Below are 15,749 nucleotides of genomic sequence, written 5' to 3' on the forward strand. Positions count from 1 at the left end.
AAGCTGATTCTTGGAGCCGAACTTAAATGGGACGGCATCCCCATTCACTTCCATTCTATCATGTAAGGGCTCCTTCCATATTTGCGTCCACCCTCTGACAGCTGCTGTGCCCTGGCAGGAGGTCGCTGGCCGCTGCAGCAATGTTGGTGGATGTGTGCTCCCAGCCCAGCTACACATCTGTAATGGCAGTGCAGAAAAACATCAGAAAAATCTTGCTTGTTACAGACGAGGCCTAATTCCTGTCAATCCTCTGTTTTGATTTATTTAAAAAACAAAACCAAAACAAACCAGGGCTTTGCTCTAAGCAACAGTTGGAGTGAGCAGAGCACACATCTGGTCTCAGCTTCACGCAGGCTTTCATAATAGTCTCTAGCCATAATAGTCTCATTTTCTGGAAGCGAGTCATTGCTGCTCTTCGGGTTGAATGAACTCTGATCAGGCTTGGACCTCTATGTGTCAGGGTGAAAAAACACCTCGCATCTGAGCTGCGGGAGGCTGGAGGAGTTGAAGAGAGGGGGTGCTATGTTTGGATACGCACAGAGCGGCCTCTGTTTCATTTAATTTGGGAAGGGTGATTAAATGGTGACCTTCTCAGCTGAAGACGGTAGGTCTGTGATCTGTGGCTTCAGCTGTTTTGGGCTCCGTTTCATCCGAGGGTAGGATACATTTGGCAACGCAGGATAATACCAGGTTGAAGGCCCCCATTGTTGAGATGGGTTTAATGACCCCGAGTTGAAGGAAGATGTTCTTTGGTGTGCTAAAGGGAAAGGGGCTGTGAACAGCAACATGTATTAACTATTTGTATCTGTAGAAAGCACAGGAGGAGATAATACAGTAGTAACAGCTGCCCCTGGAATTATTTGTGCACATGTTTGGCTCCAAAGCTTTCTGCCCAGCTGGCTGGAGGTCACTGCGAGCGCTGATAAGTATTTGCCAAACGCCAAGAAGAAGACAGGACAAGGTCAGAAGCTCTTCTGGTAGCAAGGCAGAGCGTGTTTAGCAAACACCGCTATCTCCCGAATTGGGGTGAGAGATTTCATCAACAAAACACGCAGGGGAGGTCTGAATGCGAGCGGAGGGCAGGGGAAATCTGCTTTACAGCTTTTGGCTAAGCTGAGCAAAACATGGGCCTTGCCGCTTCCTTCAGAGCAGAGGATTATCTGCCGGCCTGCCCCAGGGACCTGCTCCTCTGGGCGAGCGCAGAGAAACTTCTGAGCCTTTTCCAGTTGCATCTGAGTGCAGCGGTGTCAGCACAGCTGGCCGCAGCAGGCTTTTGTCCCCCACAAAATGTCGCTGCCACCCCCCTGTCCCATCACTGTGTCTATATCTGTTGGGGCCGGGCCAAAGGAGCCAGGCAGCTGTGGGATGGAGAGGAACGAAGCCCGGTTCTGGCTCTGCAACACTGCAGGTGCCTGCACTTGGTTATCCAAATTTGGGGACATTTGAAGTGGGGCTTTGTGATCGGCAGCCCTTTGCTCAGCTCTGCCCGGGTCCCGCCTGGCAGGCGGGGAGCTCTGGCCCAGCGCAGCGCTGTTCAGGGGTGCAACCAAACGGCTGGGAGGGCTTGCAGGTGCTCATGTCTTCTGTATGCCGGGGTGGCCAAGGGGAGCGTGTGTCCTGCATGCCCACACCTCACCCAGGGAGCATGCGTGTGGATGCCAGCCTGGGTGGGAAGCTGAGAGCGAGCTGAGGGCAAGTCTGAAAATGGCCTCTGGAGGCCTGGTTCTTAATTGTGAGTCAAAGTTTTTTAGACCTCTGCAATTTCAAATGACAGAAGATAGCATGGGGTGAAGGGAGAGACTGTGCCCTCAATGGTGACTGCGTGCCCGAGCAACTCCGGACTGGAGTTTGTGGCCTGGCCTGTATCATTTCAACAAGGGGATTCCTGATGGATGTTTTGGGGAAGCAGTTAGTTGGGTTTATTTTTCCAAATCAATCCGTGAGAAGCAAGCAGGCCGGACAGAGATACTGACTCATTTCTGGATCTGAAGGAACATTCTTCACAGATAAAAATAAGTTTCAAAGTTGTCAGGCAACAGATGTCATGTTACAGGCAGAAGCATAAGGGATGGAAATCTCCTCTTTGGTGTAGTAAAAGGTAATAATTTTATTTTTATCCTTCAGGTGACGTTCCTGGAGCTGGCTGCATGCAGGAGAGGAACACTGAGCAGGCACGCTCAGAGCAGCACCTTCCCCTGGAAGCCATGGCTCCGAGAGAGGTCAGCCCTCTCCCATCGTGCTTGTGGTGGCAGGAAGCCCCAAGTTAAAAAATGCTTCGGTTCTAACTCTGTTTCCCCTGGTTTTTGCCTTTGCAAGAGAAGACTGAACCTGAAGAACCCAATATGTTGAGTTCATATTTGATGTATCCTTTCTCATTGCAAAGGGGAACTGTTGTAAGAAGCCTGGGCAAAAGCTGTCCCTTGACACTGCTTCCGACTCCTTGAAAAGGAAATGGGAAGAGACCAAGAAGCCAGGTAACAGCAGAGGCCGAGGGCTGCACTGCAGCTGCTGACAGACACGGAGAGAAGGGGACGCGTGCCCTGTTACACCAAATGACTGCCCTAAACGGCAGCCTCAGAGGAGAACCACAGCTACAAAGGAGCTGCCAAAGAAAGGATGAAAAAAGGTAGGGGACAAATGCAACCCTGACCGTGCCGCTGTTCCCACCAGCCATCCAGGCTTGGCAGGCAGCAAGAAATACATCAGAGCCATTCAAGGGGTACGGTGTGTCCTCCGGGGAGCGGAGTAACACCAAGGCTTCACACCTCCAATGCCTGGAATCATCCGGGGGCAAATGGTGCCACCACTGCCACCCCTCAGGACGTTTGGGGAGTGGTTACGTGCATGGCTGGTTTGCCATTAAAATATGTCATTTAAAATAACAAGTAACAACTGCGCTTTGTAGACACTGCTTCTCGCCTTTAGATGAACATCTGACACTTGTCAAGCTGGCGTGGAGTTCAAGGACGGCCAGCCACGAGCTCTCACACAGGCTGCTTCCTCCAGACATCTGCCATGGCAAATTGAGTGCAGGTCCACCACGGCTTTATCAGAGGGTTTCATTTTGTTCTCAAAGGGCATTTTTATTGGATTTCTGCTAGAAGTATTGTGCTGATTAGAGAAATATTTTTAGGTCTAATCGTCTGTGAGAAATTAAAGAACAAAAGGGAAAAGGTGGCTTATGAAAACCAACCTGGCTTGCACTGCCAAATAGCTCATGTAGTGAGTGATTAAAAAAACCCAAAACCAGAAGGAAAAAGGAAGGTAAGAGTAGGAGGAGAGTGTGTTGGAAATGCCACAATTCTGTTCCCAGCTGCCTGTCTTGAGTGTGAGAAGGCTCAGGTAGCTCTCAGGAATGAAACCCTGCAGGTCTGTGGCGATGACGTACTCCTCTGCTATGGACCAGAAGATGATGCCGACACAACTCATTACATCTCTATTTCTGACTAAAAGCCCGTTGTTGGATTTAATGAATAAGTCATGTTTTGAACCGATAAACACCCTGCAGCAAATTTCCCATTTTATGTTGTGATGAACAAGCCAAGAGATTCAGGCAAGCTGTCAAGGGCCTTTAACATACGATTTCAGGCTTAATTCAAAGTCGGAGGCGCTTCTCAGAGCTAGCTTGAAAGTTTCTCTCACCTCCACCCCCAAAATAGAGATAAAGTTTCCACAGACTAAGCAGTGTTATCTCTAAAACAAGACAGCAACTGCTACGAACGTTGTTGGTAGTTCATTATCACAGGGAAATACCGTGTATTATGAAACGTAAAGATGTCTATTAACTATTTCACTGCTAAGCCTTTTAGATACAAAATATTCCCTTTGTGTGTTTATCCCACAATGTGCACCTTCCTCTTCCTTCTCCTTGAGTACCGAAGGCTTACCTGTCCCACACCCACCTCCTTTCTTTTCCAGGCTTGACCCTTGCATCTTTGATCATGCAATTATGGGCTCCCCATAGGAAACCACTCGCTATACCAAAACCAGGGAATGTGGGACCAGCATAAAAGAAGTTTAATATCAAAATAAATCTTTCCAGGGACTGCCACAAAAGTAGTCCAATGATTTTTTGCATTAAAGTCATTAAAAGTCCCCTGTCAAACGGTAAACAAAGCTGCCACAAAAATTCTCTTCCAATATAGGATGATGATGTCAAAGACTGTCGTGACTTTGTTGCAGAGTACGGCTCATCTTGCAGTGGATTCCATAGCAACACGGTAGAGTTAGAAAAACCCAGGTCTGAAAACACTTACTAGTTCATACTCGCAAATGTTTATTTTTTTTTTTTCAAAGGCTCGAAAGTTGGTGCTCTTTTCTGTGCTTCAGAGACAAAGAAAAATGAAGTCATAACAGCCTTCAGACGGACTTTTATGAGTCTAAAGGCCAAAAGTAATGTCTGGCACAGATTATTTAACTGGACTAAAGGGGAAACGAATTCCCTCTGAAGCAGGGATTTCAATTTACGGTTTCCTTGAGGCTGTTGGTAGAACTGCCAGCGTGAGAGCCTGCTCTGGTATGTGATGCCACAGGAGGTTTTGCCAGTCTCACGTCTTGGCAGGGCAGGCCGATTGTTGCGGATAGCGCTTTTCCTGCCTGTCAGAAAGAATAGAAAGGAATTGACTTTCCCCCACCAAGGACTTTTCCAGGGCTTCAGTCACAGCTTGATGTCTCTCTGTCCCTCTTTCGTGGAATCTGTTTTCTCAAGATGAAGCCGAGCCCTGGAAAAGGAGCAGAAACTGACGATAAATCAGAAAAGGGGAAAGTGATGCTGGTAGGTTGCGGGCAGGCTCTGAAGGGCAGGGTGCCTTTCCCTGTTCCCAAGGAAACGTGTCCATGCTGAAGAAAGGTACTTCTGGGTCCAGGTTGCTTTATAAAGTGCCCGGAGGAGTCGCCGTTTTTCTTTCTGCATATCATGTGCCTGCTTCCCTGTAACTATGGTCTTCCCACAGCCACCCTCGCTATCCTGACCTCTAACTCCAAGCGGACTTACGGGGTGCGTTCATGCCTCTGTGTGATACCCCAGATTTGACGCTGATGGGAAAATCTGTATCAAATAAGTAACTGAATACTTCCGAGGGTAATGACGTCTGCGTGTGATTACTTGTTTGGCTGCACTGGCTGAAGCTTTAGCTGCTAACTCAGCAGACTGTAAGTAGACAGTATTGTCTTTTCAGTTCATTCTGGCTGCAATTCAGGATGTTAATAATAATCTAGAGAGCTATATAAGGCTTGGATCCTAGCTATCAGAAACCACCGCTCTCTCCACGTACTGTTACAGGAGGCGAGATTGGGGAGATGATCTTCCTAACAGGTCCCTAATTTAGCAATGAGTGGCAGGCATTCGTGGTGGAGACCCGTACCAAATCCATTATTTATTAAGCTATTACTTAGGATCCAGAATGGGGGTGTTTATTTGTAGGAAAGTCTGTGAACATCTCGACTGCTGTTTTAACATATACCTATGCATCAGAGTCAATGCTATGGGGATGCTTTGTTTTTACGTTAGGAACAAAATATCCCCTAAAAGCTAAACATTGGGCCATGTTATCATCCTCTTTCCCCAACTCTTATGACAGCACTGAGAGAACACTGGCCAAGCCGATGGGCAGCCAAATATAATTTATGGCTTGTTTTAAACTGATTTGTTGACTTCATGAAAGGCCCTGTCAAAAAGAACAGTCCCCTGAGTCCTAACAATGATAACAGTTACATTGCGTCAGCACTGAAAAACTCTTGGGTAACAGTGAACCTATCCTGAGAAATCTTTTTAAAGTGCCTGAAAATTGTACTTTCTAAAAAGAAATAGGGCTCAAGCTATTGTTTGGTAGTTTATTTTGGTTTTCCTCTTGCTTTGTTCATTTTATTTTCCACTGATTTTTCATGTTTCCAAGAAAGTATTCCATTTTCCGTATTCGAGGTAATTAAAAATAAACACGTGTTGTTTAAAGGAGATGCTGCTAACAAGGACATGTTTCATTTCACTCATGTACAGCGTTAAATTTGCAAGTGATACCAACATGTTTGCATCTGCATCAGTATGACCGACAGCGGGAAACATCTGAGATGCGCATCAGCCTTATTTCTCATCTCACTTGAGCAAAGGGGCAGCCCCAGCGTGCTGCCTGCAGCTGTGTCGTTCAGAGCTCCCTTGCCCAAGGGCAAGACACTCGTGTCCTGCCGCGGACTTGGTGCACATCAGACTGACATCTCGGGGAGCTTGCAGCCACGATACCCTGGCTCCTCTGCGGCTGTCCTCCCTGGCCCCTGCCCCATGAGTGCCCTCCAGGCACAGCCTTGCCCCTGCCTGACCGTGAGAAGAGCGAACACAGTTGCAAAAGGTCTTTTCTCCTCAGTCTAGTTTTTAACAGTCTTGTCTCCGTTAAGTTCAATGTTGTTGTTTCACTGGGTGAAGTTCTCCCTGGTGGAAACACAGTGCTTCAGTCAGGATATTTTCTTTCAGACCTTGGTAAATGTTACAGGTTTTCTCTTGTCTCCCCCTTACCCTTACCTGAACTCGCACCATGCATTTACTGTGCTGCGGCTCTGCAAGTTTTCATTACCCCGAGTATTTTTCTATGGGTCTTACTTCGCATTGCCGAATATTAGGCTAGTGAAATCCTAGCTTACAGATAAAACAATATCACAGAAAGAGTTATAAATATGTTCTTGTCCAAGCATATAACAATGAGTGAGTCTGAGTGTGACAGTTTAGATCTCTGGTTTCCTCCCACCACCGTGGGAAAAGGAAGCTGCTTCTGTGCTTAGACAGCAGCGATTACTTCCTACATCTGTGTGGTGAAGTGGGGGTCAGCCTCTCCTCGGCCCTGCCAGCTCCAGAGAAACAGGGGTGCAGCGGCTCCAGCTCTGCAGCCCGGCATCGGTGCACGGCCAGGGGCCCTTCGCAGCCTCCGCAGTCGCACCGGGCTAGGAAGGACCTGGCCCTTGAGCAGAAGGTCTTTTGCAAAATTTGAACTAGCGTAGGGAAGGAGGAGAAAGTCTTGCAAACTGCTGGGATTGCAGGTCTGGGAGATTAGTCCAAGGACCTGATATAAGCTCAGGCAAAGCAGATCCACAGCCCCATGGCCTTCACGAGGGTATTTTCTTGATCAGGCTCTGGGTTTCTGTGAAACTGAGAGGAAATGCTTGTATTAAATATGGTATGTCTTGTTCCTTCTTTCTAGGAAAACACAGAACAAAAATCCAATCCGTTTTGTGCAGAGAAAAAAAGAAAAGTAAGTATTTTAAGGCAGAATATCTGTTTTGTACAATTTCTTGTGGAGAAGAACTCCCAGTATTAATTAATGAGCTAAAACTTGAACCATTAAAACAAGCGGGACTTCTGTCATTTACTTCAGGCTGAGCAGGTTTTGATACACGTCATAAACAATTACAGTAATTTTCTTTTACCATCTAAACAGTGAAAGTGCTGTGCAACCCACACACTTAGCTTCTTGTTTTCAGTGAACAAAGTAGATTTCACTTCTTTTATTGGTAGGTACAGCTGGGTGGAAGGTATGTTGCACAGTTCGGTGTCCTTGCTGAACCAGAAAAGAACACAGGATTTTGGGCCCACAAAAAATACTCAGTGTTGGATTTTTTTTTTTTTTCACTCTCTTGGAAGTAAAACTATTCTGTTTGTTGTTGGGGTTTTTTTTGGTGGAGTTTTTTTTTGCTTCTAAAGGTTATTTCTTGACAGTTCGCATTCCACAAATAACAGGAAGGATACTGTGGTTAACGTGTGGTTGCAGTTCTGGAAAGTGGCAATACAAATTACAATCTGGGATTCTATATTTTATTGTCTCTCACCAATATCCATGTTAGATCTGCATAGATTGGAAGTAAAGCTATTGTAACAAACTTTTAAAACACTTTTATAACTATGAGCCATATAAACTCAGCTTGACCCTAAGAATGTCAAGCGATGTCTCTGGCTGAAGCATCACAATGATAAAAATCCTATTAGAATTTACTTAATAATTCTCTTGATGATGCAAAAATTGGATTACATCTATTTCACCTGCTATAGCTTGTGAAGAGGAATGGAGTTACGCAGAAGCCTTTTATTATCATTATAATCGTAACTCTGATTTGCAACTACACCACTTTAGGTAGTAGCATTTAATAGTTTGAGGCGCGGAACTGGATTTTTGAATCTGTATTCCTTGTACCCCATTCTTGAAACCAGTGTAGGAATTTAAGCACAGGGAAGCATTTCCCATAATCGACCCTTTGCAGAAGCCCGGATATGAAGGTGCTTTCTGTGTGCAGGATGTTTTTAAAAACCTTTTTCTATGCTACACCCAGTAAAACTTGTTTGAAAGAGCCTTGCTAGGCCAGAACATCAGACACTACATTCCAGTCACAGTTCTCCCATCAGCTGCTGGCCTCAATTATCTCCTTGGTGCTGTGCAATATAACAAAGGTTAAAGCATACAAACAGCTCAGTGGGCTGACTTTGTTTTGAAATCAGAAAATCTCTTAAATTAAAGAGGCAGATAAGGGTTTTGCTTGGGAGAGTCAGGTGGCTGAAGCCGAACGAGCTGGGTGGACCTGCCTGGGAAGCTCCCGTAACGCAGGGGTGCTGGACTAAGGGAGAGAGGAGTAGGTAGCACGGCCACTGCTTGCAGCGAGGCTCAACAGGGACCGTGACAACACGGGCTTGAAGCAGAGGAGGAGGCAGAAGCTTCGGGGTTTTTGAAAGGAAGGCCACGGAGTTCAAAGCTGATGCAATCTCAGAGCCTGGAGAAGATTTTTTTCATTCAGCGCGGTTTTGCGATGCTGGAGCTCACGCCTCCCCGCTGACGGGCCCGCAGACGTGCTGCCCGGGGGTGGCCCCTTGCCGCCCGCGGCCTCTCCTGGAAAGTCTGGCGGGAGCCTTCACCCGTGCCGGGCGGGGCGAGGCCCGGGCCTAGCGCACACAGCCACCCCTTGCGCCCAGCGCTGCCCCTCCTGACGGTGCCCCGTGCCCCGCCGCCGCCCCCGCAGGCCCAGCCGGCACCGGGGCTGCCCAGCGGGCCGCCGCCCCCTCCCGCAACATGGCGGGGCGGGACGCCCCACCGCTCGCCCCGCCTCCTGCCCGAGAGGGCCCCTCTCTACCTACCTGGAGGCCCACCTCTATGGTCCGGGGCGCGGCGGGGAGGGGGCGGGGCGGCGCCCGGCCCCGCCACCGACGGCGGGCGCGGGGCGTGGCCTGGGCGGCGGGGGCGCGGCGCGGCGCGGCGGGCCGGGCGCCGGGGCTGGCAGCCGGAGCGGCTCCCCTTTGTGTCTGGAGCCGGCCGAGCCGTTGGTGCCGTTGGGGCGGGCGGGCGGGAGGGGGCGCGAGCCGCGGCGGGGCGGCGGAGGACCTCCGGCCCTCGGCTCCCGCCCGCAGCCGGCGGCGGTCACGGGAAGGAGGCGGAGCGGCGCTGCCCCTCGCCGGCGAGCCCGGCGCGGGGGGACGTCGCTGGCGGCGCGGCGGGGCTGAGCCGTTCGCCGGGCGAGGTGCGCCTCGCTCGGCCCCCGGCGGCGAGCGGAGAGCTGAGGGAGGAGGCCGGGCCGGGCCGGGGGCTGCCCGGCGCTGTGGAAACTCGGGGAGGGAGGCGGAGGAGGGGGAGCGCCTTCCCCCGGCGCGGGGACGGGCCTCCGCCGCGCTCTCGCCCGCGGAGGGGAGCCGGGTGCCTTCGCGGCTGGGGCCGCCGAGGAGGGGCCTCGCCTCCCGCCGCCCCGCGCTCCGGGCCCCACCTTTGTCGGGGTGGCCGGGGGTGGCGTCGCGGCTGTGGAGGGAGGGCGGGGGGGCCGGGGGTGCGCGGTGGAGCCCGCCCGGCGGGGGAGACAGATGGGCCGAGAGGCGGCCGCAGCCCTCGCCGTGAGAGCAGCGGGGGCCGCGCCTCGCCGCGGAGGGACTGAGGGGATCGCCGCCGCCTTCCCGGGAGCGTGAGGCAGCGCGGAGGGGCGGCGAGACGGGAGAGACCTTGAGCGGGATGGGACGCGGCTCCGCCGTGAGCCCGTAGCGCCCCTTCCCCGCGCCCCGGCCGGCCCGCGGGGCTGCGCTGACTGACATTGCTGTAGGCTGGACATGTTTCCTTCGCCGCCGCGCTGTCCCCTCGCTCTGGTGGAGCCGCGTAGGAAATAAGCTTGGTCCCAGCGCCGCCGGGAGCGTGCCGCCCTGCCTCGGCGGGGGGAGATGCCTCGGGGCTGGGAGGCAGAAGCAGGCGCTTCCCCAGCGGCCGCGGAGCGGGGCCGGCTCCCGAGACATGAAGGCAGGCGGGTGTAATGGAGTAAGAGCGAAGACGGCTCCTCTCATCTGCCATTTGCCCTGCCAGACGGGATTGTAAACCGAGAGAGTTGAGGAAGGCTGTGCGAAAGAAGGAGGAAATTCCTCTCGTCGGGGTTTTTCCCTTTTTTTTTTTTCTTTTTTTTTCTTTTTTTTTTTTTTTTTTTTCCTCCTCCTGCCTCGATCCTCGGCCTCCCCAGGTATGACTGCCTCACTGCAGCACCTTGTGCTGGTGCTCTTGCTCTCCAGTGCCACCCTGCTGCTCAGCACTGCGGCTGGTAAGTAGCCAGTGGGTGTAACGAACTAGCCATTTTGGCAGAGGGAAGGGGGGTGGGGTCCGCTGGTATTTGGGCACATCTGTGTCTCCTTAAAAAGTGGTGTGCATCTATTTCAGCGGCGAAGCCTGATAAAGTTTTGAAATCGCGATGCGTTAAGCGTCTCGGAGAATAAAATCTGCTTTATTGTGTAAATGAACTCGACCTGCATTCAAGATGTATGCTTTGCCTAGATCTGCTTCTCTTGTCTAATAACTTATTTCAATTTTGGAAAAATATATAATCTTTTTGTTTTGCATACCTCGCCCTTTGTAAGGTAATGCAGGAATTTTTAATATATATTTTAATCGTCAGCAGAGCTGTGCCTGTTTTGCTGTGGGATCTTTGGGCACAGCCATTTTTAATTTTATCAGCATCGGTGCTTTTAGGGGCCTTAAACATGTGCTGCAGGTTTATAACAGACTTACCGTAATGTATATTTTTTTTTTTGTTGGAGGAGAGATCTGAAGCAAAAATTTAGCCATTTCTGTTGGTGCTTGTGGTTATAGAACAGTAACGCAAAACACTGTTGAGGAATGTTGAAAGATCTTGAAGAGTACTTTTTTTTTTTTTTCTTAACAAGAAGTTGGAAGCATATATGCTAAGAGCATCCTTATTCATATTTTTGGACACTCTAGACCTATTTTTAATTTTGCTCGGAAGCTCAGTGTCAGATATTTAGGATGTTTGGCCGTGATACTGGAAGAGAGATGTGTATTGGTCTGGCATCCTTTGGTTTTCTGTCATGGTGACAGATTAGCATGTTGGAGCCTTCTGAGTGTTACCCAGCATTGTTAGGCACTAATAGCAATTCTTCTTGCTGTATGCCTTTTCCAGCAGGATTGGAAGACTCCTAGGACTTTGGTGTCTTTTTACTAATTGGGATCCAATTTGCAGTGCTTGCTTTTTTTAGTGTTATTTTGTAATCTGACATGTATAATTCATAAATGAATCCTTGTAAGAAAATTGCTGTATCTTGCTGAGATGATTCAACAAGCTGATGGTAGTTTCCATATTACATTTCAGTGAGGTCTTAAAATTGAATTATTTGTCAAAGTTGAAGATACTTTGTGTCATTATTAGGAAAGTCCTGTAAATTATATATGTTCAGGCAGTTTCTTCACTGCTCTGATGGGATAGTCCCTGATTTTCTCACTGCTGCTTTTTAAGCGGTCTCTTTCAGGAAGGTATTGAAATGAAAAGATTGATGTTGCCTATATCATCCTGACCTTTGGCTGCCATTATTTTAGATTGATGTGTGCAGCGTCTCTCTGTGGTAGTTTCTGAGGAGTGTTTTTCTTTTTTTTTTTTTTCTTCTTTTTTTTTTGTGGAAGCAGGGACTTCTGAAGGTCAAAAGTCTTGATATTAAAGCACGTATGAACCAAGAATGCCCAGCGTCTCAACTTTTCTTTCAAATATAATTTTTAAAAAGTGTAGGCTTTTTTTTTCCCCTTTGTGAAAACTTCAGTGGGTTGGTAATTTCTCTGTCGTGATGAGGGAGAAGGGTTACTGAAGGAGCAAGTACGGATTTGAACCAGGCCAAGGCCTGGGCAGGTGTGGTACGAGCTCATTTGCACGGTTTTGCCAATTCACCTCGGTGCTGACCTGGGAACAGCATTCCCAGTATTTTAGTTCTGGTTTTGCCTTGTTGAAAGGGCATTAACAATGCCAGCTTGTTTGGTTGTTTTGTGAATAGGAACCTATTTTCCCATTGTGATTTATTTCTTAATTGTGAAATTTTAGCAATCCACATTTTAAAAAACCTTGGCCATAATCCTCTGTGAAAGTAATTACGCGGCTGATTTGAGCTTTAGTTAAAGTAACTAACGGTTGATTTTAAGTTTACACTGCATTTCAGAAAAAAATGTCTATACATGGGGAAGCTACACTAATGTGTAATTCTGCCCTTTTATGTTCATGAAGGAGCCAACACTCTTTCTTCTCTTCCCCTCCCCCAAAGTATGAACTGTATGCTCCCATCAGAGTGAAAATGCTGCCTTTGTAGCTTTGAAAACCCTTATTAATTCTTACTTCTGATTAGTGAATGGATACTATATCTCAGCAGTGTATAGAATTGAGTGTTTATAAATGCAAAATCATGATATCAGAGGGAAAGTATTTTCATAACAGGTCTGTAAGTTTCCGTGTGGAGGAGAATATCTGGACCTCCTTGGGGGGAGCTCCACAAAGACCTGGGCGTAGTATGGGCAGGAAAGGAAAGATGTAAAGATGATAAAGACAATGACAAAAAAAAAAATCTTACAGTGGGGCTGTAGATGACAGTTTCACTCATAATCTGGAATATGAATGAAGAAAGAAGGTAATTCTTCCTTTACCTTTGTAACTGGAGATATAATAGAGAACTAGCTCTAGATTCAGAATTATTTGCTGACTGTTAAGGGGAAAATATTACTGGCCTCCTCCATAAAATCCAGATCTTAACAGGTATCTGGTAACTCTGTATTTAAATCATATATTAGTCCTTGTAAAGAGAAATGCTACAGTAAGGACATTTTGCCGATACTAGTCTTAGGTAAAAAATTTGAGGGGTTTAAAATGTTATATTGGAAAAAAATGGTTTGTGCCACTTTGTTTCTCAGATGATTTGAAATACCTCTTTCTAAATCTTTATAGATATGTATACACCCTTATGTTTTAGAGGATTTGGATGTGTTAATCGTGAGGGTTGTACCTGAAGAGGTGGTTGGTGAACCTTTGAGCTGTTCTGCAATATTGCTGAAGAGTTTTGTTTGGGTGTTCATATGGACCTGATATTAAAGATATAATCTCTCCTCATTTCACTTGCTTGCCTTCTGTGATATGCAATACTAAACCACTTTTCCTTCTTTATACATATCCAGGGTAGACAGCATTCCATTGTCTAATGTGTAAATTATTTGCGGAAAGTAGAAAGCGAATATTAAAGCAAACAGAATATCCTTTTGTCTTTGGGAATCTTTCCATAAGACTGTATCTATGAGGTTCAACAGGGATGCAGTTTTTTAGTGTGAATGGAATTGGATAGAGATTGAAGTATTTTTTTTTAATGATCATTTTAATTATTAAGTAAAATGAATGAACTGAAGCATCTTTATCCAATTCTGTCTTGCCAGTTAAAGTTACTTTAGTGTCTCAACATAATTTGTTTGAAATATGAATTGTGTGACATGAGGAAAAGCCTCCTTTAGCTGCTCAACTCAGTTCTAATTCAGTGTTTTGAATTAGTAACTGACTCTATGTATCTCGCGTATTAAAAAAATTTTTTTAAACCTATCTGCACCCCAATTTCTACTTCTTTACTAGAGCTATACCCATTGTTTATGACTCATTCAGATGTAATCTAAAAACTAAATTTTATTTTTCTGTTTGACTTGGGAGCTGTCTCAGAAATATCAGCCTAGCAGATGGAAACAGACTGTTTGCTTGAGGGGCACGACTGGTATGCTTGATGGATAACCACACGTACAAGTGCAGCCTGTACGCCAGACTAGGGCTTCATTAGCTGTCCAGTTGTGTAGAGAAACAGTGTAGCTGTGAAAGCACAGGATTCTGCACAGAGCCATTCGCTCTGCTGAGAAGAGCCTTTTTTCCATTAGATAAATCAGCCGGTATGAACCTCTGTGATATTTCAGCTAAGCTGCTTCCAGTTTCCAAACAAACTTCAGTATTTCTGTACTGCACTGTGCGGTGTCGGCATAGCCTGCGAGGAAATAAATGGAAGCTGCACTCCTCTGATGGCCGAGGAGCCCAGATTTCAAGCCCTGAGATATTACACAGATACCTCACTTCAGTATGAATGGTTTTACCCTCAGAGGAACCACGTGTAAAAGGTTGGCTAAATTGTCTGCCTGTCCTTCTCTGATGAAGGAAGGCAAACCTCACTTCACCCTGGACAAAAAGAGGGAAGCGTAACTGTATTTCTTATAATTATTCTTATGGTGAACTTTGTATAAGGTGGTGGTTTTGATGACACCTCTCTAGCATGTATTACAAACTTCTCTATGAAAATAATTTGTTGACTTTTACATTGTTGTCCCCCCTGCCTTTTTATATTCCATTAAGTATTTCTCAGTAGTCTGCATAGTCAGTGGCATTGTTTCCTTGGCACCTTCCTCTGCCCTTCTCACCAGAGGTTTGAGAAAGTTGGTATGCTAGGTTCTTCAGAAATGTTTTATTCCTAACAATAGAGTGCATGGCTTACTGTCACTGGAGCTATATTGTGTTTGGACTCAGTCTGGCTGTGCCATGAATGTGTGCTGTCGTTTTCTGAACAGAACCTAACTTTCCCAGCCAGGGCTGTGTGTAAGTGGTGTGTAAAGTTTTGTTTGGAACAAAATGTTTATGCCCTGAACAAAACAGGCTTGGTGATGCTTTATGTTGGGTAGGACAGGAATCTGTGCATAGCTTACAGGCAGTTTTAAGTACTCATTTTATTAAGCTTGTAGACTCAGTGGAACTGCTCACTGCTTGAATTTGAATTTAAAAATAAGTGAACTAGAAGAACTGTTCTCCAAAACATCAACGTTTCAGTACTCAAACTGATTTTCTCTGGGGTTTGTTTGGTTTTGGTGTGTTGGGGTGTTTTGTGCCCCCCCCCCCAAGTTCACATAAGTGTAAGGCTGGAAGTGACTTCTCTTCTGTTTCCTCCATGGTCTGGTTGCATTAAGTACAGATAACAATGTTTGTCCAACATCTCTAAAATCTCCAGTGAAGAGGGATTTCACAGCCTGTCTAGGTAGTCTGTCCTGTTACAGTGCTTAATTATCATGTTTTTCATAATGCAACAGTAGTAGGTTTTTTTCCCCCTTCTATTCTAATGCAAGTTGTTTAAGATATGCCTTAAGTTATATGTTGCAATCCATCTGAACATATAGCGTGGAGTACACACACAGAGAATTGCCAGGGAACATCAGTCTTGATGAGTTCGTATGTTGAAGCCTGGTGTCTCAAACTTGGCTACAGTAATGAAGATGGGAAGCTTGAATTGACTATCAATGTTTTAAAATGAAATTTTTGCCGTTTTAAAAAACTGTTTTTGAAAACTTATGCTCTCCCTAAAATTTTGATTTCTGATGGTGCCTTCCTGCCTGGAGGGGTCTGTTAATTGCAGAGCTGGGAGCTGGGCTGAGCAGCAGGAGCGGAATCTGATAGGAGAGGTCAGTCTGGGTGTGTGAGCAGGA

General features: G+C 47.0%; 2 protein-coding genes across 2 annotated transcripts in view; one reads left to right on the top strand and one right to left on the bottom strand.

Annotated features, from left to right (window-relative positions):
* Nucleotides 1-4,160: 4,160 nt before the first annotated feature.
* LOC148052317 (uncharacterized) lies at nt 4,161-10,064 on the bottom strand. The gene is made up of 2 exons (XM_087731874.1): nt 9,104-10,064; nt 4,161-6,421 (listed from the first exon to the last, which is right to left on the bottom strand). The coding sequence occupies exon 1, from the start codon at nt 10,057-10,059 to the stop codon at nt 9,118-9,120; it is 942 nt and encodes a 313-aa protein (XP_087588000.1). The 5' UTR covers nt 10,060-10,064; the 3' UTR covers nt 4,161-6,421; nt 9,104-9,117.
* Nucleotides 10,065-10,076: 12 nt separating this feature from the next.
* BMPR2 (bone morphogenetic protein receptor type 2) overlaps nt 10,077-15,749 on the top strand; it is a 112,201-nt gene continuing 106,528 nt past the window's right edge. Inside the window, exon 1 of the mRNA XM_087731873.1 lies at nt 10,077-10,533. Within this exon, the coding sequence (XP_087587999.1) occupies nt 10,458-10,533 (76 nt within the window). The 5' untranslated portion in view covers nt 10,077-10,457. The remainder of the gene's footprint in view (nt 10,534-15,749) is intronic.

The sequence above is a fragment of the Nipponia nippon genome, unplaced genomic scaffold (genome assembly GCF_047370975.1).
Source record: "Nipponia nippon isolate SJK-2023a ecotype South Korea unplaced genomic scaffold, ASM4737097v1 scaffold_5, whole genome shotgun sequence".
NCBI classification, from domain to species: Eukaryota; Metazoa; Chordata; class Aves; order Pelecaniformes; family Threskiornithidae; genus Nipponia; species Nipponia nippon.